Genomic DNA, 24454 nt, shown 5'->3' on the forward strand with positions numbered 1-24454 from the left:
AAAGGTGGGCAAACACTTGGCTGCATCCAAAAGTATATCTGAAAATGTACCCCACATAACTCTTTTTCATTGGCCTTACATTTCCAAACCTTGGGGAGAAATGACATCAGACAACACTAAATGGGCTTTTGCCCTGCATTTGGGACATGATGATTCATTCTGGAGTCACCTGTGTCTTTGTGAATGGTGGGTGTGAAGAGTCCAGCAATCAATTTCCCCCGCACCACCCACCTCCAGCTTTTTGTTTGCTGTTGGTTATCTGAAGTTACCCTCAAAGGCCAAAAGATTCAGGAATATTGAGGCCAAACATGATCGAAGCAGCCTTACACTCAGTAGGTTGCAAACAGATTAGTACTGCACAGCAGCTACTCATGAAAGACCATTTCACCTAATCATGTCGAGGAAAATGGAAATTAGGACCATCTTCAGTAGCCGCCAGCATAACTGGTTTCTATCAACCAATACAGAGTGAAACAACACCTGTGTTCATGTAAGAGGGCAAAAGGAAGCAAGTGGGCTTCTGAAGAATTACAAGTGTGCAACTGCCCATCATTCAGATGATTTGCGTTAAGGCTGTCTATGGCTGGCTGGCTCCCTTCCCAAGTCTAAAAAGTCTTGCTCCACTCACATGGCATGAGAGTCGTCTTTTGCTTTTGCTTTCTCTCTTATGACTAGATGAGCCAACACTCAAGTGAGCATCTCTGTCAATTACAAAACTAGTGTTTCAACCTTGTAACTGTCAAGGAAAAGAAAAAACAAAAGAAAAGAAAAAAGCCCCGAAAAACCTAATCACATACCTCCAAGTGGTAGTGGCCATATGCCAGGAGCACCCATTGGTAGAAATGTGTCAGCAGGGATTTCTGGGAGAGTTCCAGAAAGGGAGCGACAGTGAGGAGACCCTACCCTCCGGAACGGATTCAGTGCAACTGTCGGCTCTTTGGCTGGATGAGCCGTAGTTGTTGCCTCCTGGCCATCACATAGTTCTTTACTCTCCCAAGGAACAGGTGAGACAGTTTTATTGCAGGACTGTAACAAAATAACATAAATCCATCATCACTAACAATTAATAAAAAGGCAAAATTTATACACAAATATTTAGGGACATAATCCTCAGAAATCCATAATATACACCCTGGGGAAAACACTCTCACTCACTCACTACAACAGCACTCATTTACGTCAACTGGAACCTGAACATTTCTACCGGATCATCTCCTTCAACGTACTGGCAGCTTCACGGTGCCTGGCCTTCCATCTGTGACATGCAAGCCTGGTTCCTCCTCAACAACTGCCAACAGCCATCCTCCTGAAACACACCTGCACTGCTATGTGGCCACTGGATAGTGACGATTGTGAGATGGCATATTTGGAATGCACAATGTAACAGATGCATCCTATCCATTAAGTACAGGCTTCACCAACATACTAATGGCCACCATGTGGAGCACTGGCTGCTGCTCTGTTTTTGGATCCCACTCCCTGCTTCCAAACTAGGAAAACCAGCAGAGGCGGGCCCAAGGCCATGGGCCCCTGCAAACACATGGCAAACTCGGAAGACGCTCCTGGTTCCCACCATCATAACGACCCGGATTTGGCTGTGGCTGTTGTGGAGTCAGGCAGGGATGCAAGCTCTCTTGTTACTTCTTTTCTCTCTGTAACTCTACTACCTCTCCCCTAAACATTAACTACTCTGCAAAAGACAAACAAACAGAAGATTCCAGAGGCACAACAATGCCTCCCTGTGCCTCCTCTCTGTAGCCCTGCCTTTCAGGAAAACAAAAATAATCCTTGACAAAACCCCGGTTTTCTAAAGAAATATGCCATGGCTTGTCCAAGGATACAGAATGTGAATGTATTCTAGAGATGCCAGCCACCTCTCTGGTTGATGATTTTGTCTTACCTGCTGCACCTTACACTTAGCTCCCTGCTCACGCTCCTGGGAAATGAGTGGAAATGGGCCCAAGTCCACCTGACCTCGACATTCCTGTATAAAACTCAGCAGAATCTCCTTGGTCCTGGCTTCATCCTGCCACACACTGTGGCATTGCAGCTATGTTCAGACTGACCCAGGGGTATAAGATCAACTCTGTCTCTCATTCTCACTGTAATAATGCTTTTCAGTTAAATCAAACACCACCACCAACACACACACACACACACAATAATGCCACAGTATATAACCATGCTCTTCAGCTCTAATAGACAGCCCTTCCTGAGGGTATCGCTTACCATTTTCATTGCCTTTTGATAGTTGTACCTGCTGTGGACACTCTGTGGATAACTACAAAGATACGTACATTGCTCAACTTCAGACAAAGGCCATATGGTGTTGAAGGAATTGTGTGATGGGAAAACTGTAGTTTATTTCAGGATGTCTCATTTAAATGCAATTAGGACTGTTTGAGTATGTAGTGAACACTTGGCTATATTTTGATTTTTATATTTTGAGTACTGAATATTAATTTAAATCAGTTCACATGATTTTCATTTGTATCACTTGAGTAAATCTTTCAACCATCACACTTATATAGCATTTGCAGTGTTTTTTTTTTTTTTTCTTTTCCTCCATATTTTTGTCTTTGAATTTGTCTGGTTGTCCAGTAGAGCCTGGCCATTTCCTTTTTACATGCACCTGTTTGGTAAACTAGGAAATGCTTCTTTCTCTTAACCTGATATTGTCTATGGTTATTGCTGCCAATTTTAGGGAGAAACAATTTTTTTCTCTGTTTATCTTATCTGGCTTTGTATAAAATTTATAAATCTTTTCTTAAAAGGTACAATAAGAAGAATCAATTACAGTTGAATACCTTAAACCTTATCTCACATATTTGTTTTTGCCTGTCATATAAAAATTGAATAAAATACTTTATTTTTTCATGATACTTTCCCTGCTGGTAGTTTGATTAAATAATAAGGTACCTTTGTTGCATATGCATGTGTATATTCATATCTGAAAATGTATTTAACTGTCAATTACATTAATAGTAGATTTGGATAAACAGTATATCTAAAAACTTCAAGTCCATGTCTACTCTCACAGGTTGCAAGCAATAATTGTAAGTTACCGATTAACTCAGTAGTTAACAATAATAGTACTAATTGCCTAAGCATATTTTTTTTTGTTAATAAACTGCATACTTGGCTGAGCAATCTCCATTCTCTGTTCTTTTTCCCAACTATTTAACAGGCAGTCAATATCAGAAAATTTTCTGTCAAAATTAGAGCATTTATCATAGTTTGATTCTCCTTCTAAATTGAAATCATAGGGTCCAAAGTATGGTCTGGGTTTCTTCGGCCTTAACAGAGGAAGAAACAAAAATAATAATAACTGTTTACTTCTCTCTCTTTCTCTCTCTCTCTCTCTCTATATATATATGTATATATATGTATGCATGTATTTTTAAAAATTGTACTTGTAGAAAAAATATTTACAATTGGCATTATTTTGACATTATTTTTATGACCACAGAAAATATTGTTTTAATTTCAATCACATATTCAAAAATAAAAGCAACATGATAAATTCATGTTTGAATAAGATATAAAGATTAATATTTTCAATCAAACAAAATAATGCATCTTAGTTATCTATCAAATTGTATTATGCTGAATATCTTTTTCTCCTCAAATGATAGCTTACTCTTCAAAGAGTAGCTTAAGTTTTTTCTTTTTTTTTACAATGGAAGCCTGACATTAAAATATTCATCTATTTTAGCACCTATTTTAGGAAATCAATATTAATTTGACAATTTCTTTATTAACTTCTACAAAACAATGTAAGTATTCTTTATGTAATCTGTATTAATCTGTTTGAAATAATATATGGTTCCTGTTATAAAGTTAGGTCAATTGACTTGCATGTCAGGAGAACCAACTATTCCTCATGGATGTGCTGCATTAAACGAAACACATCATTTTCTATAAGTCATTCAATTGTTAATCATGCAATATTTCAGTAAGTGTGACTGACATAAGTCATTTACAACAAACTGAAACATTATTTGCCCTCCCCAGAACTTTTTCATTACATTCAGATAAAAATTTATTCTATGTGGTTTCCCTTTTCCAATCTTGTTGCTATCTCAAATTTGTAATATTTGATATTTTTAAAATATAGAAAAAGACTAATTTTAATGAAACTTGTGTCCACAAAGTGAATTTTGTAACTTAAGAGGTTATTAAAATGTGATTCTATATAATTATAAACTTATTTTCAATACTGCAGAAATTTAATTGGTAAACCCCAAATTTTAATTTCTTACTAAAAAAGTTTGAGATCATTAAATATGCTAATGCAACAATGAATGGATAGAAACAGAAAATATACCTTACAATAGTAACATAAAATATATCTTATAATAGGCCTTTCTTGCTTTAATTATTGCAGCTGTACTCAGATTAAGCTTTTCTACCTTTTAAATAATTAAAAGTCAATTATTTTAATTCTTATTTTTATGATAATTATTTTATGAAAATTCAAGCACCTAATTCAATATGCATGAAAATTTAATATGCAACTAATATATAAACAATCTAATGCTTTTCCGTTTAAGCACTCCTTAATTCATATTCAAAAAAATAGTAATAACTAACATGTCAAGAATTTGGCTTTTAAAGGTCAAAGCACTGAACATTTATCATCCTCCAAAGCCCCATTGAAACAGGAAGGCAGTAATACTTTCCATTAGTGCAATGGAAATGAAACCTCAAACCTTGTAGTTCAAAGGAGAGCTTAGAACAGATCTTTCATAGTTCCAGAATCTAAAATATTTCTAAATGAACATATTAAATTATAGTAACATAAATTAACATAAATTAACAATCAGAATATATAAAGATTTAACATGTATTTTATAACAGGGGTTGAGAAAAACAGTGTACCTCGGTCAAAGGTTTTATCTGGAAGTTCAAGCACATAAGGAGCTTAAAAAAAAAAAAAAGCAGTGGTGATTTTCTTGAAGTGTGGGTGGTTTCACTTGGAAAAGTAACTTAGAGATTTTTTTTTTTGATCTGCAGTTTATCTGAAAGTGAGTTTAAGTTGGAACCTTTATAAAAAGCTTGCAATTCCAAGCTTCAGTAGAACACACTATTCCTCAGCAACAAATATTGGTTTTCCCAGGATAAATACTGGGAGATACAGAAAAGTGTTTTGATCAGAATAATCCTAGAAGATCTGCTTCTACAAAGATATTGAGTTAGTTAGAGTAGCTAATTTATGGCAGTGGTAATGTTGATCACAATGGTAATTTATTTTTTAAATGAGCAATTCTGCTAAATTTTCCTGCTACTTTATTACTTAAACATTTTACATTACAAATGTAACTTCCAAAAGAATCTTCTTAGTTCTTGGTCATCAGAGCTGAAACAAACATTAAAAATTTAATTGCTGAGAGTAGAAAAACAAGCAAGAATGCTGAATACTCAGCGCACTATGGTAAGAAATCAGTTCTAGGAAGACAAAGACCATTCTCACAGTACACTTATTTTCCCCCTTCTATTGTACATTACATGTTTATTCTCTCATTCAGCTTAATATTGCAAAACAATGCCACTTTATGCAGCAAAATGAGGACTTGAGATGATTGCTCTTCACATATTCATCAAACCATGTTGATATTTGGAGCACAACTATGTCAGAGCTTCATCCTTTACATTTTGTCCTTCTGACTCCAGCAACTCTTGCTTGAAAACTAATTTTTTTCTGTACATGTCTGTGCTGCATCTCCTGCAAGACAGTGTGAGTTTCTCTTCAACATGGGCTGCAGTGGGGGCTTGGAGGAGAGTGGTATGTGCAACTTCAGGTTCCATGTGCAGAGAGGCATCTCTACAAGGGAGTCACTTGACTGACAAGTGAACAGATCTAACTACATCCTTGGGGAAAAATGTGGTTTCCAAATCAGTAACCCGACACAAGCTGCTGATTCAGGACCATATCAATATGAAAATGTGAAAAACAAAATTTTATACAGATATATCACATAAGTTTCCTCCAAGTAATAGTTCAGGAACCTAAGTATTTCAGATGGAAAAACACTAGTAGATACTTCACAATGAAATATGCCAGATTCAATGGAAAATTTGCTACATGTCCTTATGACAGAATTACCTAATTAATAAAATAACAATACAATAAACTTTTAAAATGTTAACACCAAAATACTCACATTTGCATATCAGAAGTCATTTTTTTTCTTTAGGTCATTGAGGTTTCTTTCAGCAGTATAAGCTTCCCACTTAAAGATGACAAAATATTATTAAAATATCTATGCAAATTTAAATGAAAATAAGCAGAAATATATCAGCCAATGCACATATAATTTTAACAAGTTCTAAGTATTTTAACATTGAATTTAAGAAATCATTGAAAAAATAAATGAGTTTCAGGTAAGCAAATGACCTGCCAACAAATGTGCTCTTATGTAAGATCAATAATTGTTTGATTGTCCAAGTAATAAACTAAGGACTATGTAAAAGGATGCAAGCTTCAAGCAAAAGGAAAAAGACATAGAGTCAAAGAGCTTGGAAAATTTGGCCAGTTACCTCAAGGCAATCATCTCTAGAGAAAACACACTGCAATTCTGTGAAACCATAAAGGTCTAAAACACTTTCACAGCTTGCTGGTAAAAAACACACCTTTTTCTATAACTGATATGATCAATGTCTGCTGGACTTCAATGAAGCTCACAGAATTCTATAAATCATATTACATTTATATTGATAAAAGGCTAAAACTCAAAGTACATTATTCACAGGAAACTCAGATTACATGCATTTTTGTGGAAGGTAGCGATGTCCAAAAACAAAACAAAATGAAACAAAAAAACCAAGATTTACTAGCTTGTTCATATAAATGTAGGTACTGTTACTAGGTCTATGGTTTTCCACAAGTTAAAGGAACAACATAATAATACAGCTTTTCACAAATTAAAGGAAATATAATATCAAACTTATATTTACCTAAAATTTAAGTACATGCTAAAAAGAGCAGTAGACAAAGAATAGGTCACATAAATATTTATAAAAATCATACCTTACTTATTTGTAGACCTTGCGTTCAAAAAATAGTGCATGTGTAAAAATTTTTCCAGGATGTAATAATGTCATCAATTTTTACTAAATAATTGTACCAAAACATACTAACACATCAGTTATTAAACTATTAACAATGTGGAAACACATTGTTTCCAAATGCTTTTCGGTACTTTAACACTTAAGCTTGTTAAATAGAAGACAAAATTGAGTAACAGGTAATAAGCTAGTAATATTAAGGGTATGTACAAAAAATAAATCTCTATAAACTAATTACAAATTCTTGAGATTATTTATTTTATTATGAAAGACAAGGAGTCTGAGATTTTTTCCGTAAATTTATTCATTACTCATCTGCCACACAGCCAGAGACAGGCCAGGCTAAAGAAGAACCCAGAATTCAATCTGGGTCTCCCATATAGGTGTCAGGGACCAGTTCTTCCATCATCAGCTGCTCTGGCCTAAAATGCACATTGGAGGAAGCTGGATAAGAAGCAGAGGAGCCTGGACTTAAATCAGGCAGCCCAACAGAGGACCAGGTACCTAAGCAGCATCTTTACTGCCACATAAACTGCCCACCTCTTTTACAGTCTACAACTTATTCTCAAAGGTTAAGACAAATGACGATTTCTGCCAATGACTACGTTATACTCCAAAACACTGTGTTCAAACACTGAGCCCTCACATCTACAAAGCATTCTAAGAGGTCTGCTGAGGAAAAAGTGAATTCACTCACTAATGGAACTTGAAACTCTCTCAGGGTAAAGACACAAAGAATGATCACAGTAAGGGCTGCTGTGGGGCCTTGAAGGCAAGCTGCCAGTAAAGACAGCCATGTCCCACTTTAGAGTACTTGGGTTCAATTTATGGCTCTGTCTCCTTCTCCTGGATTCCTGATCATGCACTCTGAAGTAGTGGTAATGGAGTATTTGGATCCCTGGCCATCTACATGAGAGATACAGACTAAATTCCAAGCTCTCAGCTTCAGCCACAGCCCAGCCATAATCATTGCAGGTTCTCAGGACAAAAGCAATTGTGTGCAGGGCTGTCTGTCTCTGTTTATCCTTTTTCTTCTCCCCCTGGCAATTCTTACTCAAATAATGTTTTGAAGATTCATTATCTTTTTAAAAATGATTTATTTATTCTTCTTGCAAAGTCAGATATACAGAGAGGAAGAGAGACAGAGAGGAAGATCTTCCATCCAATGATTCACTCCCCAAGAGACCACAATGGCCAGTGCTGTGCCGGTCTGAAGCCAGGAGCCAGGAACTTCCTCCAGGTCTCCCACATGGTTGCAAGAAGACAAGGCTTCGGGCCATCCTAGACTGCCTTCCAGGCCACAAGCAGGGAGCTAGATGGGAAGTGAGCTACAGGGATTAGAACAGGCACCCATATGGGATGCAGGCGCTTTCAAGGTGAGGACTTTAGCTACTAGGCCACCACGCTGGGCCCAAGATTCATTTATTTTTATTGGAAGGAGTGAATGAGCGGACAGAAGAAAGTTCTTCTGTCCACTCATTCAGTCCCCAACTGTCCACAACTGCCTAATCTGAGCTCCTCCAAAGTCAGGAGCCAGGAGTCTCCTTCAGCTCTCCCACATGGGCATATAATCCTAAAGGTTTTGGACTTACTCCCTTGTTAACCCTGGCCACAAGCAGGGAGCTAGATGGGAAATGTAACAAGTAGGACAGTAGCCGTCACCCTTACGGAATCCTGTGGCATGCAAGGTGAGAATTTACTCAATGGTTATATCCCTGGCCCTCAAATAACTTTAAAACATTTTCTTTCTCTCATACACACACACACACACACACACACACACACACACACACACACACGAATACTACTCAGGCCAAAAAAAAAAGTATTAAATATCTTTCACAACAAAATGCATGCAAATGGAGAACCTTCAGGTTTTCACTTTATGGGGTAACTAATCTCGGGGGTCTTCTGTTCAGCAGGCCCTGAGATCACTAAAGAGTGAGGTCACAGTGATCCTCTGCAGCAGAAACAATGGAGACAAACTGATAGTAGGGGATGTTGGTTTATTTGAAAGAAGTCACACGCTTGTAAAGGGTAGGAAAAGGGGCAGGCAGAAAGGTGGTCCTGACAATACTTCCACCCAACCACAACACTGTGACAGGCTACTAGAAATGTCTGTCTCTCTGAACCATCCGATAAAGTTGAAGGTCAGGAAGCGCAGAAAGCTAGCTGTGTCTCAGGTCAAACTCCTTACCTGCTGAAAATCAGAATGAAACATTTGACTTCCTAGAGTTCTTTATAAAGGAAGTCCTAGCACAGTTCATTAAAGGGGCAGAGAGGAGAGACTGGGATGCAGCCCATCACTCTTGCTGCATGTCCAACGAACATGCCAGATTGGACTCTCAGCCAAGGACATGGTGTGCCATGTGCCTATAGCCTCCTGCATGAGCTCGGCAGGTGGAGATCCAGGGGCAATATCCCACAAACATACATGATAACAGAAATAATAATATATTATTGAACAAATATTTATTACCTTTGTCTAAACTCCTCGTGAATAGTAATTTTGCTACTTAATATATATTGAATTATTTATTTCAAGAAAGGGAAATTTTGCACTTTTAAGGAAAATAAAAAAAATGAAAGAAAAATAAGAAAGGATGAGCAATGTATGAAAGAAGGTAAAGGGGAACTTTATCATGTTCTTAAAACCATATATTTGACAAATATGAAATACATTAACTATGTGGAAGATACACTTTTTAAAAACATTTAAAAATGACCACAGCACTTCTGTCTACTTAATCAGCCCCCAACTGTCCACAATTGCCTAAGCTGACCTCATCCAATACGTAAAAGTAAATAAATCCTTAAAAATATGTACCATCTGATGGAAGGTTAATTGTCTCTATCCCTCCCTCCACCTGTCAATTCAGTATATAAACATTACAAAGTTTTCAAAAGTATGTGTGTGTATGTATATGTGTGTGTGTGTGTGTGCATGCACGTGTATTGGTATATGTGTGTATCTATGTCTAAGAGTGCTAATAAACAAGTCTCTAACCAATGACTTTATGGCACCTTTCTGCATCATCTGAACATTGGTTGTTGTAGTTATTTATGTGAGGACATTAACAAATGAGCTCAAGACCTCTGCTTTATCTCCAAAATCTAACAACTGGTGTAACTGGGCCAGGACAATGTAAATAAATATATACCACTCTCATGCTATGCTCCACTCAGAGATGCCTAACATCTACAAGTCTTCACAGTAACAACAATGGTAACACCAGACTCTACGTATGCCTAATCATGTCAAGCACTTGACAACCATCCATAATTACTTAATTGTCACAATAAACCAATAAATGAGTACTATTAGTATCTCTACTTTATAGGTAAGAAAAACAGGGAATTGTCATAAAGAGAGCATACAACCAAGACAGGCTGATTTCAGATGCAACACATTTAACTACAGGGCATGATGCCTCTACCTCCCAGGCACTCCCCAGTGGACAGCTACTGTCAACAGCTCTATCTCTGCTCTTCCTTCTAAATGCTCAACGTTTACAGCCACTTCACTTCCTCATCATGCAGTTCCTCTGCAGCACAACTAGTTCCCCAGATGCTCCTTTTCTTAATTTGTACCAATACTGAGAATCACTTAACAGAACCCTCAATTTTAGAACTAGAAAGGGCTTTAGTTAGCTCTTTTTCCAATCCCATTGTTTGACAAATGAATAAAATGGCTCAGAGACCTTTCTGGTTCTTCTAGATAACAAGGGGCAATCCAGTGTCCCAAAATGTAAATGTATAAACACAAGCATATGTACCAAGTTCCTTGAACCCCCCAGGAGAATACAAGTTCTTTCTGAAGTAGTATTGTGCTGAAAGTAGACTGAATGAATAACCATAATGTAACAATGTATTATTTATCAGAGGAACATAACTTTACCAACTTTTTTTTAACATAGCTCTTTTTTCCATCAATTTTCATGCCCAGGTTCTTGACAGAAAAGCAAAATTTAATTAAAGGCAGACAAAATATTTAAGGCATTCTGAAACTTACCCAATTGATGTGTGCTTCTTTCTCATAAGAAAGTATCTAGAAAACAAAAAAAAATTAAGTGTTTCTTATAAGAAGTACATGTATCATAAACATTGGAAATAACTGACAAATGAAAAAAATACATCAAGCAACTCCAAAGTCATAAACACCTCTAATGTAAAACTCGATGGACATAATATCTATTGTGCTTTACATGTAAAGGTAATTAACAACTTTAAACGGAAAACTTCTACTTTATGTTCTCTTGGAATAATCGTCCATAAAAACAGATGTCTTTGCTGGCGTGGATTGGCTCATGCCTTGCTGGGTGGGACACAAAGATTAGTTACTCCTCACCATGGTGTTGAGGATTTTCCTGCACACCACCCCCCCAAAAAATGTTCTGCACCTTAAATGTTGACAAATATCTTGTTAGAGTTACAAGCCAGTCTAGATTATCTTAAAACCTGCCAAGATCAGCAAAATTATACTTCAACACAACAAATGGCTAAATACTAAAATGAAATAGACACGAGACAGCTGAATGGTACCTTATAGCCATTTTAAGGTAGATAGCAGCAGGTCCTGTATATAAACTAAAATTGAAATGTCAATGAGCTAATCAAAGGTTGTGGTTAGGACTTGCTTTTTTTTTTTTTTTTTAACATACTGGCTACTCAAAACCATGTCAATTCCATAATATTGCAAATTGCTGTTGATGTTATATTGGGACTCTTAATTGACTGTGATGATATTCTACCAGCTCTAACTTCGGACCAGAAATGGTCTCCCCAAGAAACTGTTCAACCCATCTGGACAATAAGTAGCTGGACTCTATGCTTGGTATATGTTTGCAAGGAAAGAATCTTGATTGAACTTGAACTGTAATACTGCATCAAGGTGGAGGAATCCACCAGGGGGGAGGGGAGAGGGAAGGGTGGAGGGATTCCCAGAGCCTATGAAACTGTCACATAATGCAAAATAATTAATAAAAAAAAATATAATAAAAAAAATAAAAAAACAGATGTCTTTTTCATAGATAACTATCCTGGTTTAATATGAGACCCCATTGATGTTTTTAAAATCTTTCTTTTATTTAGTGCAATGTGTTTCATTTTCCAAGAAGATCTAACTCTAAGATTTTTTTTATCTCACATTATTTGAATCCCTGAAAATGTTAAAATACCTCTAAATGCAAAAGAAAGGCTTTTGTCAATGTATTCCATTTCCCTTTCAATTCATATAAACACACTAATATAAAAAACTGTATGAATGAATGGATGCACACACACACACACACACACATACCAGTCTTTGAGAATTACAAATGGTTCTATCCAATTCTTGTTCAAGATCTTCAACTCTCTTTCTATGAAGAAACAGTAATTATTCTACTATTGATACGTAATTACAGGAACAAATTATTTGAAAATATTAATTAAAACACCAAAAGGATTCCTGATAAAATTGACTTAATAAAGGCACATTGTAAGAATTAAATGAGAGATTCTAGTTTTTTTCTTTCACTGATGTTAATATTACTACTATTTACGCATTCCTTTAAAAATAAAAATTAATTTTAGACATGTTACAGCAACAAGAGAAAAGGCATTTAATACCTATAAATCAAGATTTCTTTTGTTCTATAGCTGCAATCTTCATCCACAAGTGAAACATCAGCCTTTTGATCAAGCTGGTAGTATTCCTCGACCATCAGGTACCTTAAAGCAAAAGTGAACATTTATAATATATTCAAGGCATGTCATACAGAAAAGACTTATATGTTTTTAACTGTATCAAAACTGGAACCTCCCATAAAAATATCCATAATTATCACTGCAAACACAACATGAAAACTAATATGCAAGCATTTCTGATACAGAATTAACATTACAAACTCAAATTTCAAAGCAACACCCCTGAAAATAATCTTGCTATCACAACAGTTTCCAGAGTTTTGTGTATGAATTTGGCACAGAAATAAGATTTAAAATGTAAAAAAAATGAAATTACACATATATATAATATTTATCCAGACTCCTATATAAAGCAGCATTATATTTGTTACACTGGAGTCAGCCACAATAAATTGTGTTCCAGTCATTTTTGATTGGTGGTTAACGATGTGGGAATCCCACATGCAGCTCCTCTGCCAGGCACAGCCCTGGGTGTTGTAGGTGTCTGAAGAATCAACCAGCAGATGCAAGATCCCCCTCCCTTTCTCTAATGCTGATGTTCAAATAAGTAAGTGAACAAATCATTTCCAAATCAGTTTTTAAAATCTTGACTAGACTTCCAGGTCAGATCAGAAAGAAACAAAATTATATTACACCCAAAGTAAATTTGGCTAGTAGTATAATCAGTGCTGCCTATTTCTATTAGTGTGCATACTGCTTGCAGTGAGAAGTACTTATGGAGCCCTTAGACTGCACCAGAAAATGTCTTAAAGCCTGATCTTAAGGACTGAACAGGGATACAGAGGGTTCTAAAATTCCTGTTGACTAAAAATGTAAATGAAACAGAGAAACGAAGTCAAGTATTGTGTCACTGAACAACAAGGATAAATTCTGAAAATATACTTAAACTAGTATACTTATCATGTCACCAGGTAATACAAACGTTTGGGACCACTATCACATACACTGTCTGACCCAAACAACAGCATGCAATATGTGACTGTGATTTGATCCGGTTGCAGGGCTCACGGATAGTGGTTCTTTGATACTACACTATCCATCTTGATTGACGTAATATTTGAAATCTGAAATAGATGACTCTGAAACTTTATAACCTTTAGTGAATTAACTATAGAACTCAGGGGCTCAGTAAATGTTTTATATTCCTCATACCATATTAAATGCCACTTAGGAAGCATTTCGCTATATCAGGTGTTGTGCTAGCATTAAGGGAAATAAAGCCACCACATTTGGAAGTACTGGAAACTATAATGACCATGGATAGGAGAGGAGAATGTTTTTAAAGACTGCATAAGGTGCAGACAGTCAGAAATCCTTTGACACCTGTCCCTCTAGAGATGAGGTCTGTGTACACTCTCCTTGATTGTGAAAGGGCCTATTAAAGTATTAATGCAAAAGAAACCCTGATGATATGGCCAATACATGATTGTTTCTTACTTCAAATATTTAAAGCAGCACACCTATTACGTTCTTCCATTTCACTCTCTCCAATATTAAATTTGGAAATGTGTTACTAAAGCGTCAAACTGGTAATGAGAAATAGCTAGCCAGCATTCACAAAATCAACGAAGCTAAAATACAGTATGTTTTCAAGAATTTAAAATTAACATTTTACCTATACTATTGATTGTATTTGCACATTAAGAATTACTAGCAGCAGCAACATCCATTGAATCCCATTAGGAAATAGTTTATGGGCAAGAATGACACATTACTATTAGGATCAATTCATAACAATCCAATTTGTGTGTGTGTGTGAAATCACACTGAAAAAACACAGTCAGGATCACCTTTATAAAACAACAAAAAGCACCATTTCCTGTTTAGAAATTTTAAATCAGCACTCTTTAAAATTCATTAATCAACAACATACTTTAATGTTTTCATGATACAGTAAAAATATTTCTTTCACCTAATTTAACATCCAACTCAATTTTCTCACGTGAGCCTAATAAGATGAACTTACTCCATGTTTTACTAACTGAATCATGGCAGCCATCCTTCAGCTGATGCATTTTGCCAAGTTTAATCTTATTTGATATCCTGAAGAACTGCATATGTTCAGAAGTCCATGATGAATATACATTTTTAAATTTTGAATTGAATCCAAAGCTGGAGTTGAGGTGTTACAACTGGACACTGAATGAGCCAAATAACTACCAACATCCTAAATTCAACAGAACATTAATGTTCCCTATCAGGTTCCAAATACATTGAATACATTTATTATTTGTGCTGGTTCCACTCTATAAAGTACAAATCATGAAAGAGGGATTCAGCAGTGTTGTGGCCTTTTAAGGAGACACCTGCAACACCAGCACCCTCTATAGATGCTGGATCATGTCCCACATGCTTCACTTGTGATAACCTCCTTTGAAATACACTGAGATAAGTAACAATGATTGTCATATTTGTATGCCTGCCACCTAGCTGGGAGACCAAAACGAGGCTCCTGCATTGGCAGCAATCTACTAGCAATGCTTGCTGCTGAGTATAAGGAGAAAAAAATAAGCTGCCCCATTGTTGGTAGAATCACAGAATAGTATACCTACTATGAAAGTGTGAAGAGTGCTCAGACAACTGAATATTGATCTACCATATGTCCAAGGTGTCCCATTCCTATGAATATATCCAAATGAAGTGATATCTGTACATGGCAAATCAACCTGCCTCCCTATATATAGCACCAGAATCTATGATAGCAAAGACATTGAAACAATACAGACTCCCACTGAAAGAGGGATGAGTAAGAAAACTCTGCTACATTTACCTCAGGGGTACAATAGAGCCATTAAGGAAGGGATTCTATCATTTGCAACATTCTATCATTTGCAACAGTTGACCATCATACCCAGTGAATTAAGCCAGTCCCAAAAGGGAAAATAACATGTCTTCTCTGATATAAAGCAACTTTCAGGTAAAACACTAAGCAGATAAACAGGTAAAACCAGATATATATATATATACACACACACACACATAAATATGATGTATGCATATACATACATATACATGTGTGTATACACATAGGAAGAGTTATACAATGAAGATATGCTGCAGTATCAATACAGTCAAACAAAAGGAGAGCTTAGTCAATAAATTTATCTTGAGAATAGATACGGATATCTATATTAAAACGTAGAATGTTGACAAGCAATTGTTGCTGAAGGACTGTACTACTGTAATAATATGGAGGAAATTGATGGGAGGAAGACTTGGAGGGAGAAAGCAGAGGTGTGGCAAGAAAATTCATAAAAATAAAAACACACACAAAAAAGAAAAAATGACTATAAGAAAGCTGTCAAATGTAATTACAGAATGAATAAAAATGCTGTGATTTGGCTTGCTGATTTCAGGAAATTATACTTAAAATTTGAAAGTTAATGATCGGAGTCTTGGAAGGTGGCCTACCATAGAGGTTGGTGTAGCTAAGTGCATGCAGAAATAGGGACAAAAATTGGAAGAGTAGAGACCAGGAAGAGCAGAATTACTGGAAAAGTCATCTGAAACTCCCTGGAGTTGGCGGAATCAAGGCAGGGGACAATAAGACATCGAGGAATGCAAAATAACTCCTAAACAGCGAATGGCAACTTGAACCGGTGGAAACAGGCAGCATCTAGGGTAAACACTGTCACAGACAAAGAAACAAATAAAAGGAGGAACTGGTGAGTCACTATTCAAAGGCTCATGTGGTGGAATCTGAGCCTATTCCCACACGAATGCTCTATTGGACCAGGGCCACTCAGAGAGACACCTAATCACCCAAAACAGAGACTTGAGGCTCCTAGGCGATAAAGGTCTCTCTCGAGACTAAGGCTTCTCTTGGCAACCCAGAAATGGGAGGGCAGACTCCAGGAGTAAAAAAGAGTATTGCTGCAACAAAGTGAACTGCCCGGCTGGTGGCAGTGGGTGTGTGAGAACAAAAGCACAAAACTTGCCATCACTGGCCCATCACAATTGGGAGAAGATGTAGTGCCCTCGGAGCTTAGAAAGGCTAGTTGCTGATTACACACAGTGTGGCAGGAGCTGGACCACTCCCACTCAAGGCACTGGCAGGCAGAGGCCGCAAAAGCACAAGGCGGTGGGGGACCTTCACCAGCTAGAATACTCTGAATAGCCACTCCACTGTCAGATCTATCTAATCTATACCAGCCCCATATCTGCCCCACCGAAGAAAAGGTGAGTACCCAGGAGAGTGAAAGCACCTGTCACCCACAAGGTGGCAGCAGCCAACAAACATCCTGACTACCTGACCAGCTGACAGAAAAATTAGTGTTCGATGACAGAGAACCATTAGGGTGAAGTACAAGAGACAGATTACAGGGGAAAAAAAGGGGGTCAGGCAGTTCTCAGGGGGTACCTGGAGACCCTCTGGACAAAGGGAAGTGGCAGCAATGCTGGAGCAGTGTTGCAGTGAACAGCAAACCCTACCAGTATTTTAAATAAAGCCATAAAATGCCTATCAATACAGGATATAACAAAACAGAAGTCAGCAATGGCTTAGGAAGTCACCCTGATCAACTAGGCAAATTAACTCCTCTTAGTTAATAAGGCAAGGAATACTTCCATAGGAGCAATTTGCACAGGGTACAGGAATCAGTTTTCCATATATTGGAGTTATGTATAAAGGATTTAAAAATTTTTAACTGTCATTTAAAACTTTCTAAATGAGATACTCCATACATTGGAGATATGTATAAGGGATACTGAAACCAGACATGCTCAGATTCCCTGACGTAGTCTCAAGTATCATGTAGTTTAAGGCAATCACATACTGAATAGCCACTTCCTAGAAATTACACAAGATTTTGTGAACTAGTTCAAAACTTCCAATAGTACTTTCAACACTTTCTTTGTTATCTGCCCCAGTTTCTTTCTTAAAGAAACTGTCTTACGTTCAAATAATATTTTTAAGTTATGTATATATATATAAAACACTTCCCCCATATTACTACAACAGGCCCTTCAGCAACAATTGCACCTCCAACACTCTGCAATTTAAATGTATCACGCGTTGTAGGTATAGACAATGGTAGAAAGTACAGCATCCTATTATCAACGTATATTTAACTGCTTTCATTGAGAGTTCTTTTATTCAGTAGAGACACATAGCGCAATGGAACTTCACTTCCCAATACGCTACTCTCCATTCCACAGTTCATCAGAGGGAATCTATATATATACACACACACGCCTCCATATATCTCTATTTAACTTCTATGCTGCATGAAAGTTGCCTTATATCAGAACACATGGTTCTTTTGGTACTGAGAATAATGGTCTATGCTTTGGGACCATTTTGTTGCAGATGGTAGAATTTCAGCCTTTCCAATGGGTGTACGTATTCCACCCTGAAAAATGAATGAGCAAATCTAATCATAAATTAGGAACATTCAGTAATCACAGAAATTTGAACATGCATTATATGACTCTGCTTTCAAAGGCTATTTTACTTGTCATCCAATGGAGCTGGCAATATGATTTTTATCACCTGCAAAGCGTAATGTCATTTCCTTGATACATTTCAGTCATTATTGGGACTTCCTGCAGATGTGTTCCAACTTCACTTCCAAATTGTGTCCTTTCTGACTTCAAAGGTATTTGTTCAGTCTGATGATTTTCAATATGTTCTAAAGGAAATTTTAGGTTGTAACAAAGGAATAGTTTAAGTTACACACTAACATCTGAGGACAAAAGTTACCAAATTAATAAGTTAATAACAAAATTAAAATGGATCCAACAATATAATATCTAATGCTTTTCAACAGTTTAAAGATCTAGATCTACATTTTAAATATTGTTTCATATTTTCATATACAATTCTCAAAAACTTCCATTCAGTCTAGCATCTATTACTCAACCTAGAAGCTAAAATCCATTAAGGGAAAAAAAAGGCTTTTAAAAGTATTTTATTTCAATATTCCCTTAAACTATTTCCATAACAAACAGTAATATCCACTTTATCCAGTAAAGAATTTGCCTCTCAATAGTATTATAGTTCTACTCAGCATTAATTTCAAGGCTTAAAGTAATATGGGTTATAAGTCATACAAGAAATTTAGACCTTTTGGCTAATAAATACTCAGATGTCCTCCAGACTGAATCCAAACTATGCCTGAGAGAAAAGTATAAATTTTAATCTAGCTTCAACTGCTAATTCACCTACAATAAATTATGAAAATGAAAACTAACGATTTTAATAATCTTCATGCTTCAAAATTAGTGTATTATTTAATGACGGAATGAAGGAAAGATATAGTTTCCCAAATGTGGCATGAATCACTACCACAAACTTAATGAAAAGAAAAATACAAAATCATATTAATAAGTCACAAATTTTAGTAATTACATGTAATGGGATATAACTATTCTAAAATATTCACTACTTATTTAAATGGGAATGCAAGGCATTTTTAAGTAAATATCTTAAAAATAAATGATTGAATACACACAAAACTATGTGTATCTGTACTTTTTTAAAACTTTTGCAACCCATTTTAAAAGTTAAGCTACTTATGCCACTGCTAAAAACATTTATTAAACTGATGCTGAATATTATTTCTTTTTTTAAGATTTATTTATTTTTATTGAAAAGTCAGATACTTTGGGAGGAAGGGAGACAGGGCACCCTCCATCCATTGATTCACTCCCCAAGTGGCTGCAATGGCTGGAGCTGAGCTGATCTGAAGCCAAGAGCCAGGAGCCTCTTCTAGGTCTCCCACACAGATGCAGGATCCCAAGGCTTTGGACCATCTTCAACTGTTCTCCCAGGCCACAAACTGGGAGCTGGATGGGAAGTGCAGCTGCCAAGATTAGAACGGGCACCCATATGGGATCCCGGCGCGTTCAAGGTGAGGACTTTAGCCACTAGGCCACCACACCGGGCCCGAGTATTATTTCTAAAACAGTGTTTCATTATTACAGATATGGCTCATTTATTGTAGAATTTTGAAAATACAGACATTAGATTATAAACTGCCCATATTTCTCTATTCAAAAATGATCATTATTGACAAATATTTCCTTCTATACTTTACTAAATATAAATGCTGTAATTTAAAATTTTTTAAATGAGATGCTTTTTTAAACCCAACTTCAAACTTGAAACTGACTATAAAAGAAATGTTATAAATATTGCTTTATTTTTAATTATTTTTGTTAACCTCTTTCTTTGCCTCAAACATAAATTCAGCTTTTTTATAAGTTGTACACTTACAGGAAAAAAGGACATAATAAATGTGAGATTCAGAACAAGTCAGTTTCAAGCCTAAAATCTTGCAATATTCCCCTTACTAAATAAGCTTACTATGAGAAGCAATTTTATCTTGCCATAATATTGCTATATCTGGTTCTCTCTCTCTCTCTCTCTCTCTCTCTCTCTCACACACACACACACACACACACACCATTTTAAGTACACTTTCCACTTCCAGTCCGGTTTCCTGTTAATGTACCAGGGAGTCAACAGATGAAAGGTCAAATTCTTGGGTTCTGGCCAACCACTTAGGAGACATGGATCAATTCCCAGTCTTCCGTCTGGTCCAACCCCAGCTGATATGGGCATTTGGGGACTGAATCAGTAATAAAGGATCTCTCAATATCTATCTCTTCTTTTGTCTGTCATTGTTCATTTTCAGTAAATGAATAAATACATAAATCCTTCATAATGTAAAAATCACATCTTTCTTCATGAATGTATTTATTACTTGTGCTGTAGTTCGTGGGAGGGGGAAGCATAAAGTAGGAAGGAAACTGGTTTTAAGGAACATGAGATCTGTCTATATTACTTTTAATTTTCCTATAAATCTGTAACAATTTCAAAATAAAATATTTTCTAAGATGTATTTCTTGGAAAGGCCGAGTTATACAGAGTGAGGGAGAGTAAAGGAGAACCAGAGACAGAGACCAAACTTTCTTCTGCTGCTTCACATCCCTAACACATCAACAGCCAGGGCTGGGACAAACAGCATCCAGGAACGCAGAGCTCTTTCCAGGTCTTCCTTGTGGGCATCAGGGACACAGGTGCTTTCATCTTCCATTTCCCACTGTCTTTCTAGCTACATTAGCAGGAAGCTGGAGAGGAAGTATGGCAGGCAGGACTCAAGTATTCATATTGATGCCAGCATTGCAGGTGGCACCTTAAAACACTGTGCCACAATGCCAGCCCCTAGCTGTCACTTAAAGAAAAATAACAAAGTCATCAGAATTGGTTTGAGAACACAGTGAATGGCTTCAGGTAACCTAATTTTTGGCAGGTGCAGACTGCAATGGGTAATGGTAAAAATTATTGTGATGCTCCAAAGCAGTGTAATGATTTAACTTAATAAAAATCATGAGCTATGAATTAGTGCTCAATGCAGCACTCATATTTTGAACTTGTCACCTATCCATTTGTTTAGCCTGTAATAGAAAAACAAGCACTGAAATGATTACAGTAAGATTTTTTTAAACTGCTATAAGGAAGACATGTATCAGCTGTGAGGAGAACAGTAGGGAAGGAGACTACAAGTCTATCAAAGGCGTTGAAGGGATTGACTGAGGGTGTGCCAGCTGAAGGTAAATGTAAAGGGAGACATTGACACTGTGTTACAGACATGCTAAAGCACAGTGTATCAAAAACAAGAACTGGAGGCGGAACAACCAAAAAAGTAGCCATAATTTTATCAAAAGATGAATCCTGACTTAATACCTAAGGGGGCACCATTTTCTGAGTCACTCATCATGTCTTGTCCCACACTGTCATCATTGGTTATCTCTTCTCCAAGGATGGCAGAGCAATTTTCCACCTTTAGAACGTGTTCAGTGATAAAAAAAAAAAAAAAAAAGACAGAGGGTAATGACTTACACTAGTGTATTTATTATTTCTTTCCTCTTAAGATTGATTTACTTCTTTATTTGATGGTCAACGCTCTTCCATTCATGGGTTTGCTACTCAAATTACCACAACATTCTTAAGCCAGGAGCCAGGACCTCCATCTGGCTCTCTCACATGGGTGGCAGAGGTTCAAGTAACTGGCTCATCTTTCTGTTGCCTTTCCAAGTACATTACCAAGGAGCTATGAGATGCTAATGTGTCGCAGCTAGCTGAGCCAGCATAGTAGGCACAGCGAATGTCCGAGCGAAAAGCACTGACACACGGAGACCATGATGGTGTTACAAGTGCTGGGAGCCGTCTCCCCGAGCCGTCTCTCCACAAGCCTCTTTATTACCATATTATCTCCTCTTTCCCCCAAGCCCATCAACAGGACAATAGGACGCCAATGACTCTGCAAAGGCTAGGTGCTACTGCCCTAGGCCGGATTCCTGAGTGCTCAGCTTAAGGAATGTAAATCAACTCCTTAGCCCACAACACTAATGCATGTGGTGGCTTCACCTACAGTACCACAATACCAGCCCAAATGTATTTCTTATGGATGTACAATTGCAGTTTTTAAATAAATCTACCCACAGTAGGTATTTGGCACAGTAGTTAAGATGTCCACTGAGATGCCCGTATTCTCATCTGAATGCCTGGGTTCCCATCCTGACTCCATCTCCTGATTCCAACTTCTTCTTAGTTCTCCTCCATGACCATATTCACCCCTAAACGCCGCACCAACAGGTGGTGCAAGTAGAAGCATCCCTGCCATCTTGATTGGACATTCAGATGGAGTTCCTCGCTGCTGGCTACAACAAGGTCCAGGCAAGGCCGTCGTGGCTATTAAGCTCTATAAGATAAAACCAAAACTAGTGATTCTTAATGAAACATTTTATAATGGTTCATTCTTGCTAAATCCATATTTTAAAATGGCAAAATGTTGTATGAGACGATTATCTGCTACAAATAATAGTGATCATTAACATAAAGTATATATTTTATATAATGACCAATCTGTGATATAAAGATTACAAATTTTAATGTATTAAAAAGAAAACATAAGTGAGGAGTTCAACTGAGTTAAAATACATTCTTAAAGAGTATTCAAATTAGAACATGAGAAGTTTCCCAGCATTGGGTAGTTTTTTCTTTGAATACAGAAAAATTTTCTAGCACTGTGACAAAAATATCTCATGACTGAGTCGTATATTTCTCTGGAAAACCCCACTTAAATCTATTCTGCTTTACAATTTCCATCCTTCAGTTGCCTCACACTTTTTAGAATTTGAGGCACCAAACAAAAAGGTGTACAGCTTTGCACACAGTGCTAGGATAGTATCTCATTATTCTGTCTAACATGTATTTCAAGGTCTTTCAATCTTTGAGCTTAGAGAAAAAGTTAAACAGTACATTTCTCACATGGCATCCATAAAAAGAAGAGTTCAAGGACCATCCTTCTAACTCACAAATGTAAAAATCCACAGATGCTCAAGTCTCTTACGCACAATAGTGCACTATTCACATACAGTCTATACATACCTATATTTTAATCAGTTCTATTCTGCTAATGATACTTAGTAACTCTGTTATGGAAATAGTGATACCATTATATATTTAGAGAATAAGGACAAGAAAAAGAATCTGTCAGACACAATACTTTTTTTTCAAATAGATCTGATGCACAGTTTGTTGAATCTATAGCTGTGGAATTTGTGGGTGCAGAGGGCAAGCTATATGATACTAAGAATATTGTCAAGATTCCAGCCTAGCAATCTAATTCATAATTTGCCATAGCAGTGATTTGTTTCATTTTATTTTGTTTGGAAAACAAAGTTTTTAAGTTTCTAAGATAAGATACAATTCTATGCAATATCAGTAGAGCCATTTACCTCAACGTGATTTTCATTATCATTGATAGGTTGGTCTGCCGGTATTTCAGTGTATATAAATATCATTTTCTGTTTAAGTTCATTCATCTCTTCTTTCTATATTTCAGCCTCTCGAATAAGCTGAAATCACAACAAAAATGCAATTCATCATACATGTTTGTAAACAGATGCATTTACAAGGCTGGTATGTCAATAACAGACATCAAAAAGGAAAGAAGATGACTCCTATTGCAAAGAATTTTCAAATTGGCGTAGTGTAAAATAATAGGCTTAAGTATTCTTTAACTGATTTACATACATACATAAAATAAAAAGTTTTCTGAGACAAAAACACAGGTACTTTATAAAGTTCATGTAAAATGACTAGGGATAAGTTTGTCACTAAAAATTCTTTAAAATCCATGCAAATTTTTAATCGTATGATTTTTTCTATAAAATGGTTGGAAACACTCATCTCTCTCCATTTCCCTCTATCCCTCTGACATTCTGTGATTTTGCATGTCCTAGAAAGAAAATCCTTTATTTAAAAGTAACAAAATTAGACTGAAAAAAGAGACTACGTAGATAAGTCAAAAAAGGTATAAATTCATGAAATTGCCCATATATATATATGAAAGAAACATCCACAAACACTTCATAACTTTACTATCAAACAATAAACATTAAATTTCTCTGTCAAACTGTCTCTTCATTGAAACATATACTATACAATCACACCCCCAAAAAATCTTTTCTATAAAAGTACAAAAGAATCAGATGATGGCTAACAGGCAAAATAAAATGAATACTGGGGCCGGTGCTGTGCCACAGCCAGTCAGGCCTCCACCTGAAAGACCTGCATCCCCTCGGGGTATCCAATCAAGTACTGGTGGCTCCACTTCTGATCCAGCTCCCTATTTATATCCTGGAAGAGCAGTCTGGGATGGCTTATATTCTTGGGACCTTGAACCCA

The 24454-nt window shown here is 36.6% G+C and overlaps 2 protein-coding genes across 2 annotated transcripts; both read right to left on the reverse strand.

Moving 5' to 3' along the window:
- Nucleotides 1-6173: 6173 nt before the first annotated feature.
- Nucleotides 6174-12935, reverse strand: LOC131480017 (cTAGE family member 9-like). Its single transcript, XM_058662330.1, has 4 exons — nt 12679-12935; nt 12368-12428; nt 11081-11116; nt 6174-6233 (listed from the first exon to the last, which is right to left on the reverse strand). The coding sequence occupies exons 1-4, from the start codon at nt 12798-12800 to the stop codon at nt 6174-6176; spliced, it is 279 nt and encodes a 92-aa protein (XP_058518313.1). The 5' UTR covers nt 12801-12935.
- Nucleotides 12936-18158: 5223 nt separating this feature from the next.
- LOC131480113 (cTAGE family member 2-like) lies at nt 18159-23597 on the reverse strand. The gene is made up of 3 exons (XM_058662570.1): nt 23503-23597; nt 21458-21542; nt 18159-18386 (listed from the first exon to the last, which is right to left on the reverse strand). Exons 1-3 carry the CDS (start codon nt 23587-23589, stop codon nt 18244-18246), a joined length of 315 nt encoding a protein of 104 aa, XP_058518553.1. The 5' UTR covers nt 23590-23597; the 3' UTR covers nt 18159-18243.
- Nucleotides 23598-24454: the final 857 nt, after the last annotated feature.

The sequence above is a fragment of the Ochotona princeps genome, chromosome 4 (assembly GCF_030435755.1).
Source record: "Ochotona princeps isolate mOchPri1 chromosome 4, mOchPri1.hap1, whole genome shotgun sequence".
Classification (NCBI taxonomy): Eukaryota; Metazoa; Chordata; class Mammalia; order Lagomorpha; family Ochotonidae; genus Ochotona; species Ochotona princeps.

What these genes read in the sequence shown, in the direction of transcription:
- LOC131480017 (XM_058662330.1), bottom strand. Translation starts at nt 12,800, where the DNA reads ATGTTCACTTTTGCTTTAAGGTACCTGATGGTCGAGGAATACTACCAG. An exon ending in TTTGTAATTCTCAAAGACTG is followed by an intron (nt 11,117 to 12,367) that starts GTATGTGTGTGT and finishes TTTGTTTTCTAG; the next exon opens with ATACTTTCTTATGAGAAAGA. An exon ending in AAGAAGCACACATCAATTGG is followed by an intron (nt 6,234 to 11,080) that starts GTAAGTTTCAGA and finishes GTCATCTTTAAG; the next exon opens with TGGGAAGCTTATACTGCTGA.
- LOC131480113 (XM_058662570.1), bottom strand. Translation starts at nt 23,589, where the DNA reads ATGAATGAACTTAAACAGAAAATGATATTTATATACACTGAAATACCG. An exon ending in ATAATGAAAATCACGTTGAG is followed by an intron (nt 21,543 to 23,502) that starts GTAAATGGCTCT and finishes CACGTTCTAAAG; the next exon opens with GTGGAAAATTGCTCTGCCAT. An exon ending in GATGAGTGACTCAGAAAATG is followed by an intron (nt 18,387 to 21,457) that starts GTGCCCCCTTAG and finishes AATTTCCTTTAG; the next exon opens with AACATATTGAAAATCATCAG.